This window comes from Acipenser ruthenus, chromosome 47 (assembly GCF_902713425.1).
Source record: "Acipenser ruthenus chromosome 47, fAciRut3.2 maternal haplotype, whole genome shotgun sequence".
Lineage (NCBI taxonomy): Eukaryota > Metazoa > Chordata > Actinopteri > Acipenseriformes > Acipenseridae > Acipenser > Acipenser ruthenus.
In genome coordinates this window covers 2707501-2725600 of record NC_081235.1, presented here as the reverse complement: position 1 = coordinate 2725600, position 18100 = coordinate 2707501, and the positions used below count along the sequence as shown (strand labels likewise).

The 18100-nt window shown below is 46.5% G+C and overlaps 1 protein-coding gene across 9 annotated transcripts in view; it reads right to left on the bottom strand.

Moving 5' to 3' along the window:
* Positions 1–18100, bottom strand: part of LOC117401529 (microtubule-associated serine/threonine-protein kinase 3) — a 96089-nt gene that overhangs the window by 15936 nt on the left and 62053 nt on the right. For all 9 annotated transcript variants that reach the window (XM_059014000.1, XM_059013995.1, XM_059013994.1 and 6 more), the window contains 10 exons: positions 17114–17215; positions 13741–13873; positions 13511–13578; positions 13119–13207; positions 10511–10719; positions 9354–9492; positions 8527–8659; positions 2788–2953; positions 1155–1256; positions 305–427 (listed from right to left, as the gene is read on the bottom strand). In XM_059014000.1, coding sequence (XP_058869983.1) covers positions 305–427; positions 1155–1256; positions 2788–2953; positions 8527–8659; positions 9354–9492; positions 10511–10719; positions 13119–13207; positions 13511–13578; positions 13741–13873; positions 17114–17215 — 1264 coding nt within the window. The remainder of the gene's footprint in view (positions 1–304; positions 428–1154; positions 1257–2787; positions 2954–8526; positions 8660–9353; positions 9493–10510; positions 10720–13118; positions 13208–13510; positions 13579–13740; positions 13874–17113; positions 17216–18100) is intronic.

Sequence of the window (18100 nt, the reverse complement as noted above, 5' to 3'; positions counted from 1 at the left end):
CGTTTAAGGGCTGGGGACAAAGGAGTGTAACATTACCTAAAAACCTAAAAAAGCTTGCAAACAGATTTCTTTAACCAAGTGGAATACCAGATAGCAAGTTAGAAAATGAAAATACATGTTTGCCATGTGTTTCTTTCAAAACTACTCATTTGAGACCCATGAATGGAGGTGTATGACAGGACGCATTAATCTATAAGCAACAACCCTGAAGAAACCACATTTCAGGTTGAAGAATGCCAGCAGCCAGTACAGACAGCTCCTCCTGGACTGTATGGAAGTGGTCAATGGGCCCCTCCGCACTTACTGTCAAAGTAACTGGTGTCGTCCTCGGCCTCCAGCTGAGGGATGAACTCTGCTTTGTGACGGAGAAGCCCATTCCAGTCCAGCCCATAGAAAAAGGGGTGCTGCTTCACCTCAAAGGTCCCACCTGCAGATAGAGAAGCAGGTCAGCAGGTTTTGACAGTGCAGTACACGTGTCTACAATTAGCACTGCACTGTTTTTTTTTTTTAATCTCACAGATAGACACTGAAGGTTTGCAGCCATGTCAAGCATTGTGTATTCTATTCTGATTCCATAGTTACGTATCAAATATTTTAGCTTTTGCAGGACTTGGGTATTCTAAAACAAACATAGAAATATTACAGATATGGAAATGAAAATCTTGTAAAAGGAAATGTGAGCGGTAAAGCCGTTTAGAGACTGCATCCTGATTAGCACACAAGCGGCAGTTCTACTCAGGCGTGATTTGCCACTTACAACCGAACCTGGTTACAATGGGAAATAATAAATAAATGTTTAATGTCTCTTAATACATTATTTTATTACACTGGTGTGAGTGATGCAACAACACTGTACTAAGATTATTCGTCAGTTATAAACGGTATGTCTTGTTCCCTTGGATGCTGTCTCTCTTGCCCATGCCCATGCCGGGCTGTCTCTCTTGCCCATGCCCATGCCGGGCTGTCTCTCTTGCCCATGCCCATGCCGGGCTGTCTCTCTTGCCCATGCCCATGCCGGGCTGTCTCTCTTGCCCATGCCCATGCCGGGCTGTCTCTCTTGCCCATGCCCATGCCGGGCTGTCTCTCTTGCCCATGCCCATGCCGGGCTGTCTCTCTTGCCCATGCCCATGGCCACGCCGGGCTGGTTCTCTTACCCGTGCCAATGCGCTCCAGGGGGCTCTGCCTGAGCAGGCAGGTGATGAGATCCTGGGCATCGGCAGGCAGGGCATCGTCCCCTTCAGGCCAGATGATATCATCTGCAAGACACAAAGCATGACATAAGAGTTCAGGCAGGATGTAAAACCAACAAAGATTTGTACTCAGCAGTTGCACTAACAATAATATATCAGTTTAACATGTATATGATAGTTTGTTAACAATATATTTTTGATCAGTTAAAGTTACAAATGCCAGTAGAAACGAGGCAGCGGAGAGAATGTTAAATACAGGCTTGTGGGGGCTCCCGAGTGGTGCATCCGGTAAAGGTGCTCCGCGTGGAGTGAAGGATGCGCTCTATAGCCTGGACGTCGCGAGTTTGAGTCCAGGCTATTCCACAGCCGACCGTGGACGGGAGCTTCCTGGGGGCGGCGCACAATTGGCCGAGCGTCGCCCGGGGGGAGGGAGGGTTAGGTCGGCCAGGGTGTCCTCGGCTCAGCGCGCACCAGCGACCCCTGTAGTCTGGCCGGGCGTCTGCGGGCTTGCCTGTAAGCTGCCCGAGAGCTGTGTTGTCCTCCGATGCTGTAGCTCTTGGGTGGCTGCATGGTGAGTCCGCATTGTGAAAAAAAGCGGTCAGCTGACGGCACACGCTTCGGAGGACAGCGTGTGTTCGTCTTCACCCTCCCGAGTCAGCGCAGGGGTGGTAGCGGTGAGCTAAGCTTCAAATAATAATTGGCCATTCCAAATTGGGAGAAAATAATAAAAACAATTGGCAACGACTAAATTTATAAAAAATAAAATAAAATACAGGCTTGTGGTTTTATCATCGTTGAGAATGGGGTAAAAAAATAAATCTGTACTTTTTTAAAATCTGAATTACTAACTAGTTCTTCTAAATATATTTAAATTGATTATGATATTCTATGTAATGGTACTACTAATACTGTTATTGTAATCAATACAAGCAACTGGATCATTGCACTGTAATTTCAATAACAAGGAACGTACTCAGAAAAAAAAAACAAATACAGATGTACCGAACAGACACATTCCCTCTGATCCAGGCCAACACAACTCAGTTCATAGAAGTTCTGATATTTCAATATGTATTTATGTATTGCTGATCTCACAGCTGTAACTATAAACTGTATTAAACATTCACCTCCACTGATGCCTGCCTGTCTGCCTTATTTTTGCATTTGTAGCAAAACATATTTTATCTGAAACATGTAACAATCTTAGAACATGTGGTTTCCAAAGGCAGTTTAAATCTTTGTTTTCACGTATGAATAAAAAATTACGAACTGAAAAATAAAATACAGGACATCCTGGAAAGGACTTGCTTTATAAACGTCCCTACACCAGCATGGAGAAAGTGTAAATGATTATCCGGTCTCACACACACAGGAGATATTCCTTTATACAGAGACAAGTTTGTACATCAAACATGTATAACATGAATTAAAACTAGTATTCAAATCATAATTTAGGAACCAAGGATATTAAATTAAGATAATACATTAATTTATAAAATTACACACACACATTTACCTGTGTTGTCTCCCCAATAACTTGAAGGATCATGGATTGATTGTATTTTTTTTTTTTTTTTTTAAATAAAGCAATCCTTACCGCTGACGACTTGCCCAAACAGCTGCTCTGGAGTGTCTCCGAAGAAAGGCACGCAGCCCACCAGGAACTCGTAGAGGATGATGCCCATCGCCCACCAGTCCACCGGCTTCCCATAGCCCTGTCGCAGGATCACCTCTGGGGCGATGTACTCCGGAGTGCCGCACACCTACCAGACAACACAGGAAACCTGCCGTCACACTGAGAAACCAGTCCCGCTCTTACTGCAACACAGGCCGTCACACTGAGAAACCAGCCCCGCTCTTAGTGCAACACAGGAAACCTGCCGTCACACTGAGAAACCAGCCACGCTCTTAGTGCAACACAGGAAACCTGCCGTCACACTGAGAAACCAGCCACGCTCTTACTGCAACACAGGCCGTCACACTGAGGAACCAGCCACGCTCTTAGTGCAACACAGGCCGTCACACTGAGAAACCAGCCCCGCTCTTACTGCAACACAGGCCGTCACACTGAGAAACCAGCCCCGCTCTTAGTGCAACACAGGCCGTCACACTGAGAAACCAGCCCCGCTCTTACTGCAACACAGGCCGTCACACTGAGGAACCAGCCACGCTCTTACTGCAACACAGGCCGTCACACTGAGAAACCAGCCACGCTCTTACTGCAACACAGGCCGTCACACTGAGAAACCAGCCCCGCTCTTACTGCAACACAGGCCGTCACACTGAGAAACCAGCCCCGCTCTTACTGCAACACAGGCCGTCACACTGAGAAACCAGCCCCGCTCTTACTGCAACACAGGAAACCTGCCGTCACACTGAGAAACCAGCCACGCTCTTAGTGCAACACAGGAAACCTGCCGTCACACTGAGAAACCAGCCACGCTCTTACTGCAACACAGGCCGTCACACTGAGGAACCAGCCACGCTCTTAGTGCAACACAGGCCGTCACACTGAGAAACCAGCCCCGCTCTTACTGCAACACAAGCCGTCACACTGAGAAACCAGCCACGCTCTTACTGCAACACAGGAAACCTGCCGTCACACTGAGAAACCAGCCACGCTCTTAGTGCAACACAGGAAACCTGCCGTCACACTGAGAAACCAGCCACGCTCTTACTGCAACACAGGCCGTCACACTGAGAAACCAGCCACGCTCTTACTGCAACACAGGAAACCTGCCGTCACACTGAGAAACCAGCCACGCTCTTACTGCAACACAGGCCGTCACACTGAGAAACCAGCCCCGCTCTTACTGCAACACAGGCCGTCACACTGAGAAACCAGCCCAGCTCTTAATGCAACACAGGCCGTCACACTGAGAAACCAGCCACGCTCTTACTGCAACACTGGTAATCTGCCGTCACACTGAGAAACCAGCCCCGCTCTTACTGCAACACAGGCCCGTCACACTGAAAAACCAGCCACGCTCTTACTGCAACACAGGGAACCTGCCGTCACACACAGAAACCAGCCCTGCTCTTACTGCAACACAGGCTGTCACACTGAGAAACCAGCCATGCTCTTACTGCAACACAGGGAACCTGCCGTCACACACAGAAACCAGCCCTGCTCTTACTGCAACACAGGCCGTCACACTGAGAAACCAGCCACGCTCTTACTGCAACACAGGGAACCTGCCGTCACACACAGAAACCAGCCACGCTCTTACTGCAACACAGGCCGTCACACTGAGAAACCAGCCACGGTCTTACTGCAACACAGGCCGTCACACTGAGAAACCAGCCACGGTCTTACTGCAACACAGGCCGTCACACTGAGAAACCAGCCACGCTCTTACTGCAACACAGGGAACCTGCCGTCACACTGAGAAACCAGCCCCGCTCTTACTGCAACACAGGCCGTCACACTGAGAAACCAGCCCCGCTCTTACTGCAACACAGGCCGTCACACTGAGAAACCAGCCATGCTCTTACTGCAACACAGGCCGTCACACTGAGAAACCAGCCCCGCTCTTACTGCAACACAGGGAACCTGCCGTCACACACAGAAACCAGCCACGCTCTTACTGCAACACAGGCCGTCACACTGAGAAACCAGCCACGGTCTTACTGCAACACAGGCCGTCACACTGAGAAACCAGCCACGGTCTTACTGCAACACAGGCCGTCACACTGAGAAACCAGCCACGCTCTTACTGCAACACAGGGAACCTGCCGTCACACTGAGAAACCAGCCCCGCTCTTACTGCAACACAGGCCGTCACACTGAGAAACCAGCCCCGCTCTTACTGCAACACAGGAAACCTGCCGTCACACTGAGAAACCAGCCATGCTCTTACTGCAACACATGAAACCTGCCGTCACACTGAGAAACCAGCCCCGCTCTTACTGCAACACAGGCCGTCACACTGAGAAACCAGCCCCGCTCTTACTGCAACACAGGAAACCTGCCGTCACACTGAGAAACCAGCCCCGCTCTTACTGCAACACAGGAAACCTGCCGTCACACTGAGAAACCAGCCCCGCTCTTACTGCAACACAGGCCGTCACACTGAGAAACCAGCCCCGCTCTTACTGCAACACAGGCCGTCACACTGAGAAACCAGCCCCGCTCTTACTGCAACACAGGCCGTCACACTGAGAAACCAGCCATGCTCTTACTGCAACACAGGCCGTCACACTGAGAAACCAGCCACGCTCTTACTGCAACACAGGGAACCTGCCGTCACACTGAGAAACCAGCCCCGCTCTTACTGCAACACAGGGAACCTGCCGTCACACACAGAAACCAGCCACGCTCTTACTGCAACACAGGCCGTCACACTGAGAAACCAGCCACGGTCTTACTGCAACACAGGCCGTCACACTGAGAAACCAGCCACGGTCTTACTGCAACACAGGCCGTCACACTGAGAAACCAGCCACGCTCTTACTGCAACACAGGGAACCTGCCGTCACACTGAGAAACCAGCCCCGCTCTTACTGCAACACAGGCCGTCACACTGAGAAACCAGCCCCGCTCTTACTGCAACACAGGCCGTCACACTGAGAAACCAGCCACGCTCTTACTGCAACACAGGCCGTCACACTGAGAAACCAGCCCCGCTCTTACTGCAACACAGGGAACCTGCCGTCACACACAGAAACCAGCCACGCTCTTACTGCAACACAGGCCGTCACACTGAGAAACCAGCCACGGTCTTACTGCAACACAGGCCGTCACACTGAGAAACCAGCCACGGTCTTACTGCAACACAGGCCGTCACACTGAGAAACCAGCCACGCTCTTACTGCAACACAGGCCGTCACACTGAGAAACCAGCCCCGCTCTTACTGCAACACAGGAAACCTGCCGTCACACTGAGAAACCAGCCATGCTCTTACTGCAACACATGAAACCTGCCGTCACACTGAGAAACCAGCCCCGCTCTTACTGCAACACAGGCCGTCACACTGAGAAACCAGCTCCGCTCTTACTGCAACACAGGAAACCTGCCGTCACACTGAGAAACCAGCCCCGCTCTTACTGCAACACAGGAAACCTGCCGTCACACTGAGAAACCAGCCCCGCTCTTACTGCAACACAGGCCGTCACACTGAGAAACCAGCCCCGCTCTTACTGCAACACAGGCCGTCACACTGAGAAACCAGCCCCGCTCTTACTGCAACACAGGCCGTCACACTGAGAAACCAGCCATGCTCTTACTGCAACACAGGCCGTCACACTGAGAAACCAGCCACGCTCTTACTGCAACACAGGGAACCTGCCGTCACACTGAGAAACCAGCCCCGCTCTTACTGCAACACAGGAAACCTGCAGTCACACTGAGAAACCAGCCACGCTCTTACTGCAACACAGGAAACCTGCCGTCACACTGAGAAACCAGCCCCGCTCTTACTGCAACACAGGCCGTCACACTGAGAAACCAGCCCCGCTCTTACTGCAACACAGGCCGTCACACTGAGAAACCAGCCCCGCTCTTACTGCAACACAGGCCGTCACACTGAGAAACCAGCCCCGCTCTTACTGCAACACAGGCCGTCACACTGAGAAACCAGCCACGCTCTTACTGCAACACAGGCCGTCACACTGAGAAACCAGCCACGCTCTTACTGCAACACAGGAAACCTGCCGTCACACTGAGAAACCAGCCCCGCTCTTACTGCAACACAGGCCGTCACACTGAGAAACCAGCCACGCTCTTACTGCAACACAGGGAACCTGCCGTCACACTGAGAAACCAGCCCCGCTCTTACTGCAACACAGGCCGTCACACTGAGAAACCAGCCACGCTCTTACTGCAACACAGGGAACCTGCCGTCACACTGAGAAACCAGCCCCGCTCTTACTGCAACACAGGCCGTCACACTGAGAAACCAGCCACGCTCTTACTGCAACACAGGGAACCTGCCGTCACACTGAGAAACCAGCCCCGCTCTTACTGCAACACAGGCCGTCACACTGAGAAACCAGCCCCGCTCTTACTGCAACACAGGCCGTCACACTGAGAAACCAGTCTTTAAAAGTATGCAAAGGATTTTAATGATCAAGCTGTCTCACAAGTGCAATGGGACCCAGCATGTGATCCATTGTTAGGAATGTAGAGTGACTAGGGGCGGGGCTTCTATTGCACAGTTTTCCTTTCAGGCCTCTTGCTCACTAAATATCTTCATATTTCTGAATAGATCATCTGTAAACATGTGAAAGATTTCGTGAACAATCAGTGGTACCACAAATATTTTCTACTTACTATCCAAAGGGTCTAAATGGGATAAGTCTTTCTCATTCCTAAAAATGGATCACATTTTGGGGTACCACTGAACTTGTGAAATAGCTTAATCAATACAATCCTTTGCATACTTGGCATTTATTTTCGAGGAGATGATTCACTATTCAGGGATACCAAGCTATTTAGTAAGTAAAGAGTCTTTGTGAAATAAAAGGGGCAATACATGTCCCATCCCTAGTCACTGTTTCAAGGTTGGGAATTTTGTCCACCAACATATGTAACATAGGCTAGATCAGTCAAAGTGTCCTATAGAATTAAGAGCCGTCGCCACCTAGTGATAAGCTAGTTTGGATCAAGTTTCCTTTTGTTTTGATGGTAATACATTGCTGTGGGATTAACAATAATATAAAGACACATCGGCTAGCCTATATAATGAACTCACAGCTCCTGAACTCATAGTTAGAGCACCTTATCACAGACTTAGTAAAAGAAAGTACAATGCTTGAGTAATGTCAATAAGAAGCACTCGGAATGATTGCATGATAAAGGAGGGAGGGAGCGACACCACAGGACACTGCATTCAGTCTGGAGCTTATTCACTTTATAGTTTATTCACAGGTACAGGTACAGGTACATCTCAATAGTGCAGCACTAATACATAGAGAGACCTGATTAGACCAGACTCAATAAAATAACAATACAACAATATAATAATTACTATACATCCAGAAAAAATTAATATGCATATCTATCTATCTAGATAGATAGATAGATAGATAGATAGATAGATAGAGATATACACACACACACACACACATGCACACACACGTATATATTTACAGCAGTGTGGAGTAGTGGTTAGTGCTCTGGACTCAATCCCCAGTGGGGGACACTGCTGCTAAAACCTTGAGGAAGGTACTTTACCTAGATTGCTCCAGTAAAAACCAAACTGTATAAATGGGTAATTGTATGTAAAAATAATGTGATATCTTGTAACAAATTGTAAGTCGCCCTGGATAAGGGCGTCTGCTAAGAAATAAATAAATAATAAAAAGGTAACAGTGTTAAACCCAGCAGCCGCTTACCTGCTTGTCAATAAACTCCCTGGTGTCCTTCTCAATGTGTCCTTCATACAGATTGGTGGTCATGTTCATAAGACCAATTCTCGAGAGCCCAAAGTCAGTGAGTTTGATGTGTCCCATCGATGTAATCAACAAACTGGAGAACACAAAGAAATGGTCAAACTGAGCGACATTAGGAGACAAGGAAGTTACACACAGGGAAGCACAAGGTTACATTGTAGTTCCCCAATGCTTCTTGAATGAAGAATACGTGTGTTTTTTGTTGGTATGAACACATACTCTCCTATCTCCTTTAATTATTGTCTTTTAATAAAACAGGCCATCAATAAATGAGTATTTGATCTTATTCATACAAGTAGCCCATCAGGACCATTAAATGCATGGAATCTCTATAGAGCCCCATATTCTGACACACTAAATAACTGAAATAATGTCTTTGGCTACTTTCATTTCAGCAGGATTAGGGGCTCTCTAGAGGGGTGCCCGGCCCTCCACTCTCCCCAGCGTCTCTCTAGAGGGGTGCCCGTCCCTCCACTCTCCCCAGCGTCTCTCTAGAGGGGTGCCCGTCCCTCCACTCTCCCCAGAGTCTCTCTAGAGGGGTGCCCCTTCCTCCACTCTCCCCAGAGTCTCTCTAGAGGGGTGCCCGTCCCTCCACTCTCCCCAGCGTCTCTCTAGAGGGGTGCCCCTCCCTCCACTCTCCCCAGCGGCTCTCTAGAGGGGTGCCCCTCCCTCCACTCTCCCCAGCGGCTCTCTAGAGGGGTGCCCCTCCCTCCACTCTCCCCAGCGGCTCTCTAGAGGTGTGCCCCTTCCTCCACTCTCCTTGCTCTTACTTGTCAGGTTTGAGATCTCGGTGTACGATTCCATAGTTGTGAAGGTATTCCAACGCCAGCACGGTCTCAGCAAAGTACATCCTGGCCATGTCTACTGGGAGTGGGCCCATGTTCTTCAGCAGGTTTGCACAATCACCACCTAAATAGGGAAACAAGCATGGAAATCAGAGGGAACAGGGGCATGTGGAAGGGGAATGGAGCCTCTCACATGAGATTAAAACCAACTAGTTATTAAAAACAACTACGTTTTGGATCACGCCGATGTTGTATTGGTATTATACGTATTTCTAGGCAGGTATTACTTTTTGAAAAACAATAAAACAAGGTACTGAAATACAAACTGCCTTTCCCAATATAAAAAATAAAGAGAGAGTGACAGAGACAGACAGAGAGAGAGAGAGAGGAGAGGGAGGAGAGAGAGGGAGCAAGAAAGAGGGAGCGAGAGAGAGAGCAGTAGCGGCTGTTTATATACAGGAAATATCAACAATGAGCCCAATGAAAAAATTGCTCACACATTAGATTGGAGTAGCACATGGAGAAACTTTTAATTTGCTTTCTGCTTCTTATGCGAAGAGGAGCTATTTTTCCAAAACTTCTGTATTATATATAGATCTGTGTCAATTAATCCTAAAGGTGTGTTGTCGACAGCACACACAAGCACACAAAAAATCCTTCGTTTTACATCCTGTTCACAACAACAAAAAAAAAGTGAAAAACAGTGTTTGGGAGCAGAGATTCTGACAAACTATTTATTTATTTATGAGTTCTGGCCTTCGCTACAATTACTGTGTTACAGAACAAGCTGCAAAGTTTACAATAACCACCATTCATTTCAACCAGAGCACGCAGTGTTGCAGGATGGAGCGTTATCTGGATACACTGCAGTGTTTAGAAGAACATTCCTGAGTAAAAGTAAACACAAAAAGAAAAAGCATGAAAAATATGTGAATGAAAAAAAATAACTAATCCGGAATCTGCTGAAAGAAAATTGCTGCAATATGGACAACACTGGATACTGCAAAAGTAAAGTCGTGTGTTCCTTGTAAACACTGCAGAGGGTTCTGGGTCTGGGATTAGCCTGGTTGATTTTCGCTGGGCATTTACACAACCTCATCATAACCTCCATCTATCTGCTGCTCATGTCCAGAGTGGCTTACCTTCCACGTACTCCATGACCAAGCAGAGGTGGCGCCGCGTCTCGAAGGAGCAGAACATGCTGACCACGAAGGGGTTCTCCGCGAAGGTCAGGATGTCTCGCTCCACAAACACCTGCTGGATCTGGTTCCTCAGGATCACGTTCTGACGGTTGATCTTCTTCATTGCAAAGCGCTGCCGAGTGTCTCTGTGTCTCACCAGGTACACCGCCCTGCTCAAATCAACAGCACATCAGGAACACACACACACACACACACACACGCACACCCCATAGAGACTCACAGCAGCCATGCAGCCAGTCCTCCCCTTGTTAAGGTATATTCTTGAAATTAAGTGCCAGAAATTTAAGTAATCAGACCCTTGCTAAAACTACATGAAGTCTTGACTGTAGGTTTATTAAAAGGAGTTGTTCACTCACAGAAGAACGGTATATTTAACATATTGCTCCTGGCTTCTTATCATTTAAATATAATTAATTGAGGATAGTTCTGAAATCAAGAACTGCGTGCAACCAATGGCTGTAGATGGATTTTTTTCATTTACAGTAGCTGCCTGCCAGCACCTGACAAGAAACTACAGACACCACAACGCACCTGCACAGAATCAACTCCCTGTTTAAATTGCCTTGCTTGTTAATCATTATAATTATTGTTCCTCTGTATCTGAATCTGGAGACAGTATGGGTGAAGTTCAATTAAGAGTTACTATTTCAAATGATGATATAAAAAGCATGCCTATTTTGTTGTACTTGTAAAGCAGTTATTGGCAAAATATTTGAGTTATTTTTTTACCGCTGTGTAAGTTACCTACAGATTTGCAGAATGACTGATGAAAGTTTAATAATGTGCAGATAAAGTTTAGCATCACCTAGAATTTTAGCATAAACACAATAAAAAAAAAATATGAACATCATTACAATGTTATTTAACATCATGTAAAGAAAAACTACAAAATTATATTGTAAAAGTCTACTGGAAGTCATAATAGTACAGTATTTAATGAATTCAAAATGTCACATTTCTAAATTTGTCAATTAAGTATATGATCAACTACAAAGTGATATGTAATTCAATGTTAACATTATTAGCAGGTTTCACTTGACTTTATGAAGCAAAATTACTTAATTCTATAGGGTGATGCAAAATGTTTGGCCACAGCTTTACAGTGCATAGAAAACGTGTGTTTAAAACCAAATTAAAACAGTTGAATTCCTTCCTAAAAAAGGAACACTGGAACCATGCACACCTATGAATGAAAACACTGGAACCATGCACACCTATGAATGAAAACACTGGAACCATGCACACCTATGAATGAAGTGCAGGGCTAGCATGCACACCTATGAATGAAGTGCAGGGCTAGCATGCACACCTATGAATGAAGTGCAGGGCTAGCATGCACACCTATGAATGAAGTGCAGGGCTAGCATGCACAACTATGAATGAAGTGCAGGGCTAGCATGCACACCTATGAATGAAGTGCAGGGCTAGCATGCACACCTATGAATGAAGTGCAGGGCTAGCATGCACACCTATGAATGAAGTGCAGGGCTAGCATGCACACCTATGAATGAAGTGCAGGGCTAGCATGCACACCTATGAATGAAGTGCAGGGCTAGCATGCAGCATACTGGAACGCGGATTGACATGGAGTACCTTCACATTCATTTTCCAGGATTGTTCCTTTTCCCTTTCCCTTGATGATGTTTGCAATCATTCGGAGTGGTTCATATTGCAATGACCTAAATACTGGCAAAGTACAGCTGTGCTCTACATGGTGCTGGTGCGGAATATAAGAGACACGTCAGCCTCCGTAACACATGTCAATGACAAACAACTAGAACAGAAGCTTCATAACTCATTACAACACAAAAAAGAATGATTGCAAACAAAATACAAGAAAAACAAAAAGGAAATGCAATTGGAATCTACTCACCCTGTAAACATTTCAAAACAGGCAGACTCAAAGTTTAAATTCAATTCAATCTAACCGAATCCAACACCTCTAACAGATACACCATGGCTGCCCAGGACCTTTGCTGTGGTGAGCTCAACAGTGAGCGGTACAGTTCGCCTCTGTAGTTTAAAAATGGTTTCTCATTTATGGAACAAACATTTGAGAGTCTACATTGAAGACATGTGTTTGAATGAAGGGGTAGAACGACTCGTGAAATCGGATAGAGTTGAATTGTTGAGGTAAAAATAGTCAATCCCGCATTTGATCGTGCCTGGTGCTCTATTTCATCGTGCCTGGTGCTCTATTAAGGCTGCAAAAGTAAATGAGACGACATGAGCTTTCTAATCATACAAAGTGTGTAGCTCATTCCTTTAAGTCCTGGGTTTTTACATATCTTTCCGATAGTCTATTCTGAATTACATTAATATGAAATGTGAAACCACATTTTTTGCCACTGAATTGAAGCAGTGTTCCTTTGCAATATTCAAATATTTGCCCCAGCACTATTGCACTCTGACATCACAGGTTTAATACAACAGACATTCACCTTAAGGACTGAAAGTGCAGTAAGCAACTGTTGCTGTCTGTCTGTCACTTTAACCCCGAGGGCACGGGCTAGCTAGCTGTATATGGAGCTGCCAGTCTCTCACTCACCCATAGGCCCCGTTGCTGATCAGTTTGAGGGTGTCGAAGTCGCTCTCTCTCGGTTTTCTTCGTGACGGAGTGGAGGAGGCCCGACTGTGCTGAAATGTAAATGTCAGGAACTGTAAAGCACAGTGGCTCACAGAAGAAAACGAATGGGGGTGAAATAAGGAGGATCTTCACTAATAGTATCTCGCCAACGTGGAGTGGCTATTACAAAGGGTACAGGCCCAACATGTTCCAGATTGGCGGCTTTGTATAAAATACATAGAATACCGTATAAGGACCTGTATGAGACAAACTGGGGTGAAAAATCTGGCTATATATAACACAGCACCCTACCACCATTTATATTGATAACTATCTATAGATATATCTAATACTGGACACACACAGTGACTTACATCTAAAGACTCCTCTGTATCTGGTATGAGAGTATTGGCAGAGTCGTATTGTTCAAGCTGAACCATGTCTGTTGAGAGAAAAAAGTGGATTTAAAAAATAAATTTGTACACTACAATGAAAATACAGGTTTGCTGTAACTTGTGTCAAAACTGCCCATTTGAAGCCTCTACAGTGAGTGGCAGTGCACACTGGGTAAGATTTATACAATCATTTCATGGGCTGCTCTCACCCTCCAGGGGGTCCTTGGTGAGTCCCAGCTGGCTGATGATGTAGCGGGGGATGTCAGTCTTGATTCCCTGACCAACCTTCGCGTGACCCTCTGCCGCTTCCAACAGGTGATAAAACTCTTCGGGGTCGAACTCCTGTCAAAACAAAGCTGGTTAAAAGACCCTGTACAGAGACACTGGGAGCTAAACAAGAAGACCTGTCCCATTTCACAGCTCCATCACTATCTCTGTACAGAGACACTGGGAGCTAAACAAGAAGACCTGCCCCATTTCACAGCTCCATCACTATCTCTGTACAGAGACACTGGGAGCTAAACAAGAACGCCTGCCCCATTTCACAGCTCCATCACTATCTCTGTACAGAGACACTGGGAGCTAAACAAGAAGACCTGCCCCATTTCACAGCTCCATCACTATCTCTGTACAGAGACACTGGGAGCTAAACAAGAAGACCTGCCCCATTTCACAGCTCCATCACTATCTCTGTACAGAAACACTGGGAGCTAAACAAGAAGACCTGCCCCATTTCACAGCTCCATCACTATCTCTGTACAGAGACACTGGGAGCTAAACAAGAAGACCTGCCCCATTTCACAGCTCCATCACTATCTCTGTACAGAAACACTGGGAGCTAAACAAGAAGACCTGCCCCATTTCACAGCTCCATCACTATCTCTGTACAGAGACACTGGGTGCTAAACAAGAATACCTGCCCCATTTCACAGCTCCATCACTATCTCTGTACAGAGACACTGGGTGCTAAACAAGAATACCTGCCCCATTTCACAGCTCCATCACTATCTCTGTACAGAGACACTGGGAGCTAAACAAGAAGACCTGCCCCATTTCACAGCTCCATCACTATCTCTGTACAGAGACACTGGGTGCTAAACAAGAATACCTGCCCCATTTCACAGCTCCATCACTATCTCTGTACAGAGACACTGGGAGCTAAACAAGAAGACCTGCCCCATTTCACAGCTCCATCACTATCTCTGTACAGAGACACTGGGAGCTAAACAAGAAGACCTGCCCCATTTCACAGCTCCATCACTATCTCTGTACAGAAACACTGGGAGCTAAACAAGAAGACCTGCCCCATTTCACAGCTCCATCACTATCTCTGTACAGAGACACTGGGAGCTAAACAAGAAGACCTGCCCCATTTCACAGCTCCATCACTATCTCTGTACAGAAACACTGGGAGCTAAACAAGAAGACCTGCCCCATTTCACAGCTCCATCACTATCTCTGTACAGAGACACTGGGTGCTAAACAAGAATACCTGCCCCATTTCACAGCTCCATCACTATCTCTGTACAGAGACACTGGGTGCTAAACAAGAATACCTGCCCCATTTCACAGCTCCATCACTATCTCTGTACAGAGACACTGGGTGCTAAACAAGAATACCTGCCCAATTTCACAGCTCCATCACTATCTCTGTACAGAGACACTGTGTGCTAAACAAGAACACCTGCCCCATTTCACAGCTCCATCACTATCTCTGTACAGAGACACTGGGAGCTAAACAAGAAGACCTGCCCCATTTCACAGCTCCATCACTATCTCTGTACAGAAACACTGGGAGCTAAACAAGAAGACCTGCCCCATTTCACAGCTCCATCACTATCTCTGTACAGAGACACTGGGAGCTAAACAAGAAGACCTGCCCCATTTCACAGCTCCATCACTATCTCTGTACAGAAACACTGGGAGCTAAACAAGAAGACCTGCCCCATTTCACAGCTCCATCACTATCTCTGTACAGAGACACTGGGAGCTAAACAAGAAGACCTGCCCCATTTCACAGCTCCATCACTATCTCTGTACAGAAACACTGGGAGCTAAACAAGAAGACCTGCCCCATTTCACAGCTCCATCACTATCTCTGTACAGAGACACTGGGAGCTAAACAAGAAGACCTGCCCCATTTCACAACTCCATCACTATCTCTGTACAGAGACACTGGGTGCTAAACAAGAATACCTGCCCCATTTCACAGCTCCATCACTATCTCTGTACAGAGACACTGGGAGCTAAACAAGAAGACCTGCCCCATTTCACAGCTCCATCACTATCTCTGTACAGAGACACTGGGTGCTAAACAAGAATACCTGCCCCATTTCACAGCTCCATCACTATCTCTGTACAGAGACACTGGGAGCTAAACAAGAATACCTGCTCCATTTCACAGCTCCATCACTATCTCTGTACAGAAACACTGGGTGCTAAACAAGAATACCTGCCCCATTTCACAGCTCCATCACTATCTCTGTACAGAGACACTGGGAGCTAAACAAGAAGACCTGCCCCATTTCACAGCTCCATCACTATCTCTGTACAGAGACACTGGGTGCTAAACAAGAATACCTGCCCAATTTCACAGCTCCATCACTATCTCTGTACAGAGACACTGGGAGCTAAACAAGAAGACCTGCCCCATTTCACAGCTCCATCACTATCTCTGTACAGAGACACTGGGAGCTAAACAAGAAGGCCTGCCCCATTTCACAGCTCCATCACTATCTCTGTACAGAGACACTGGGAGCTAAACAAGAACACCTGCCCCATTTCACAGCTCCATCACTATCTCTGTACAGAAACACTGTGTGCTAAACAAGAAGACCTGCCCCATTTCACAGCTCCATCACTATCTCTCAAAATGTGCAGTTTTGAAAGAAATGCATGTTACAGCAAACTGGCACTGCACTGAGTCCAGGAAATCTGTTCCTGCTTTACTTCCTTGGTCACCCCAGTAGTACCTTCTGGGTCATGTTACTGGCTGAATGGGAGGCAGCTGATTGGTTATTGACAGGAAAGAAGCCAATCGAAGATGGGGATCCACCAGGTGATCCAGGAAGTACAAGACAGTCTAAAGCATGGCTTGCAAACCTATTTCTTTAACCAAGTGTAGTACCCAATACCGTGTTTTAAAATGAAAATACATGTTTGCTAAACTTTCACAATTGCACATTGAGACCCATGGAATGGATGTGCATGGCTGAACATATATGCAACTATTTTGTTAGCTACAATTACTTTTCATTACTGCGTTTTTCATATTTTGTGTTTAACGCGCTTTGCCTGCCAGATATATATTACAGATAGGATTGTGTCTAGGTTAGTAAGCTCCAGTGCCATCTACTGAACACCAGCTAAGGACTGAGTTTTGAGTTGCAGGTAATATTGAGTAGCTTCATCTTTGCTTTCATTTTAGCTGATCTCGCCTGTTACATATTTCAATGGCCGGCAACTAGCAGTGAAGATTAGATTTGAACACAAGCATAATATAATAATAATTGTAATTGTAAATAGCAGATTGTAATTTGACGCTACTTCCTCTTAATGTATTTGATGCACAGGACCCCTTACCAGGCACTCGAGCAGTCGTGCAGGGCGCGAGATGACAATGAGGATCTTCTTCACCAGCTGATCGATCACTGGGACCTCCTCGCTCTCCGATCTCTCATGGGCCTGGCAAGAGGAATACAGCATTGCATTCAACCAATACAAACACATCATTCCTACACTGCATAACGACACTTTCAATTAGCAGCTAATTACCTTAAATCATAAGAACATAAGAAACGTTTGGCAGCACACACACTGTACAGCATTGGAATACAAGGCAAGGCTTGCAGCACACACACTGTACAGCTTTAGGGTGTTCGTTGAAAGTTTTAAAATTCTAAGTGTTATGCCTTATATAGCTTTTAAGTGTAAACCATTCATGAAAGGAAGTGTGATTTCTAAAATTGCATTTGTGTTCACAAGGTTTTAAACTTCCCAACAAGATCACGTGGCCATATAGAGAAAGTTTGAGCATTTCTTTATTTGCCTATTGGAAGGTAAATGATAGCAAATGAAATGGGGGTCAGTCATACCTGATGCTTTCCTACTGTTCACTTTGGATATCTCCACCCCACCCGATCACAGCTCAGCTAGTCAGAAATGTGGCAAAACCTGTTGTATAGCTGATGGTGTTCCAATAAAGAACCCCAGTCAAACAAACATTCTAAGGAGGTTAGCGATTTACTGCAGTATTTTGTGGGACCCTGAAAAGGGAGCATCTAGACTATTAGGAGATTGCTCGGAGGTCGGAGGGGGCTAGTTTGGGCTCGCTCGACCCTCTTGACTGTATTAGGAGATTGATCGGGGGTCGGAGGGGGCTGGTTTGGGCTCGCTCGACCCTCTAGACTGTATTAGGAGACTGATCGGGGGTCGGAGGGGGCTGGTTTGGACTCGCTCGAACCTCTAGACTGTATTAGGAGACTGATCGGGGGTCGGAGGGGGCTGGTTTGGGCTCGCTCGACCCTCTAGACTGTATTAGGAGATTGATCGGGGGTCGGAGGGGGCTGG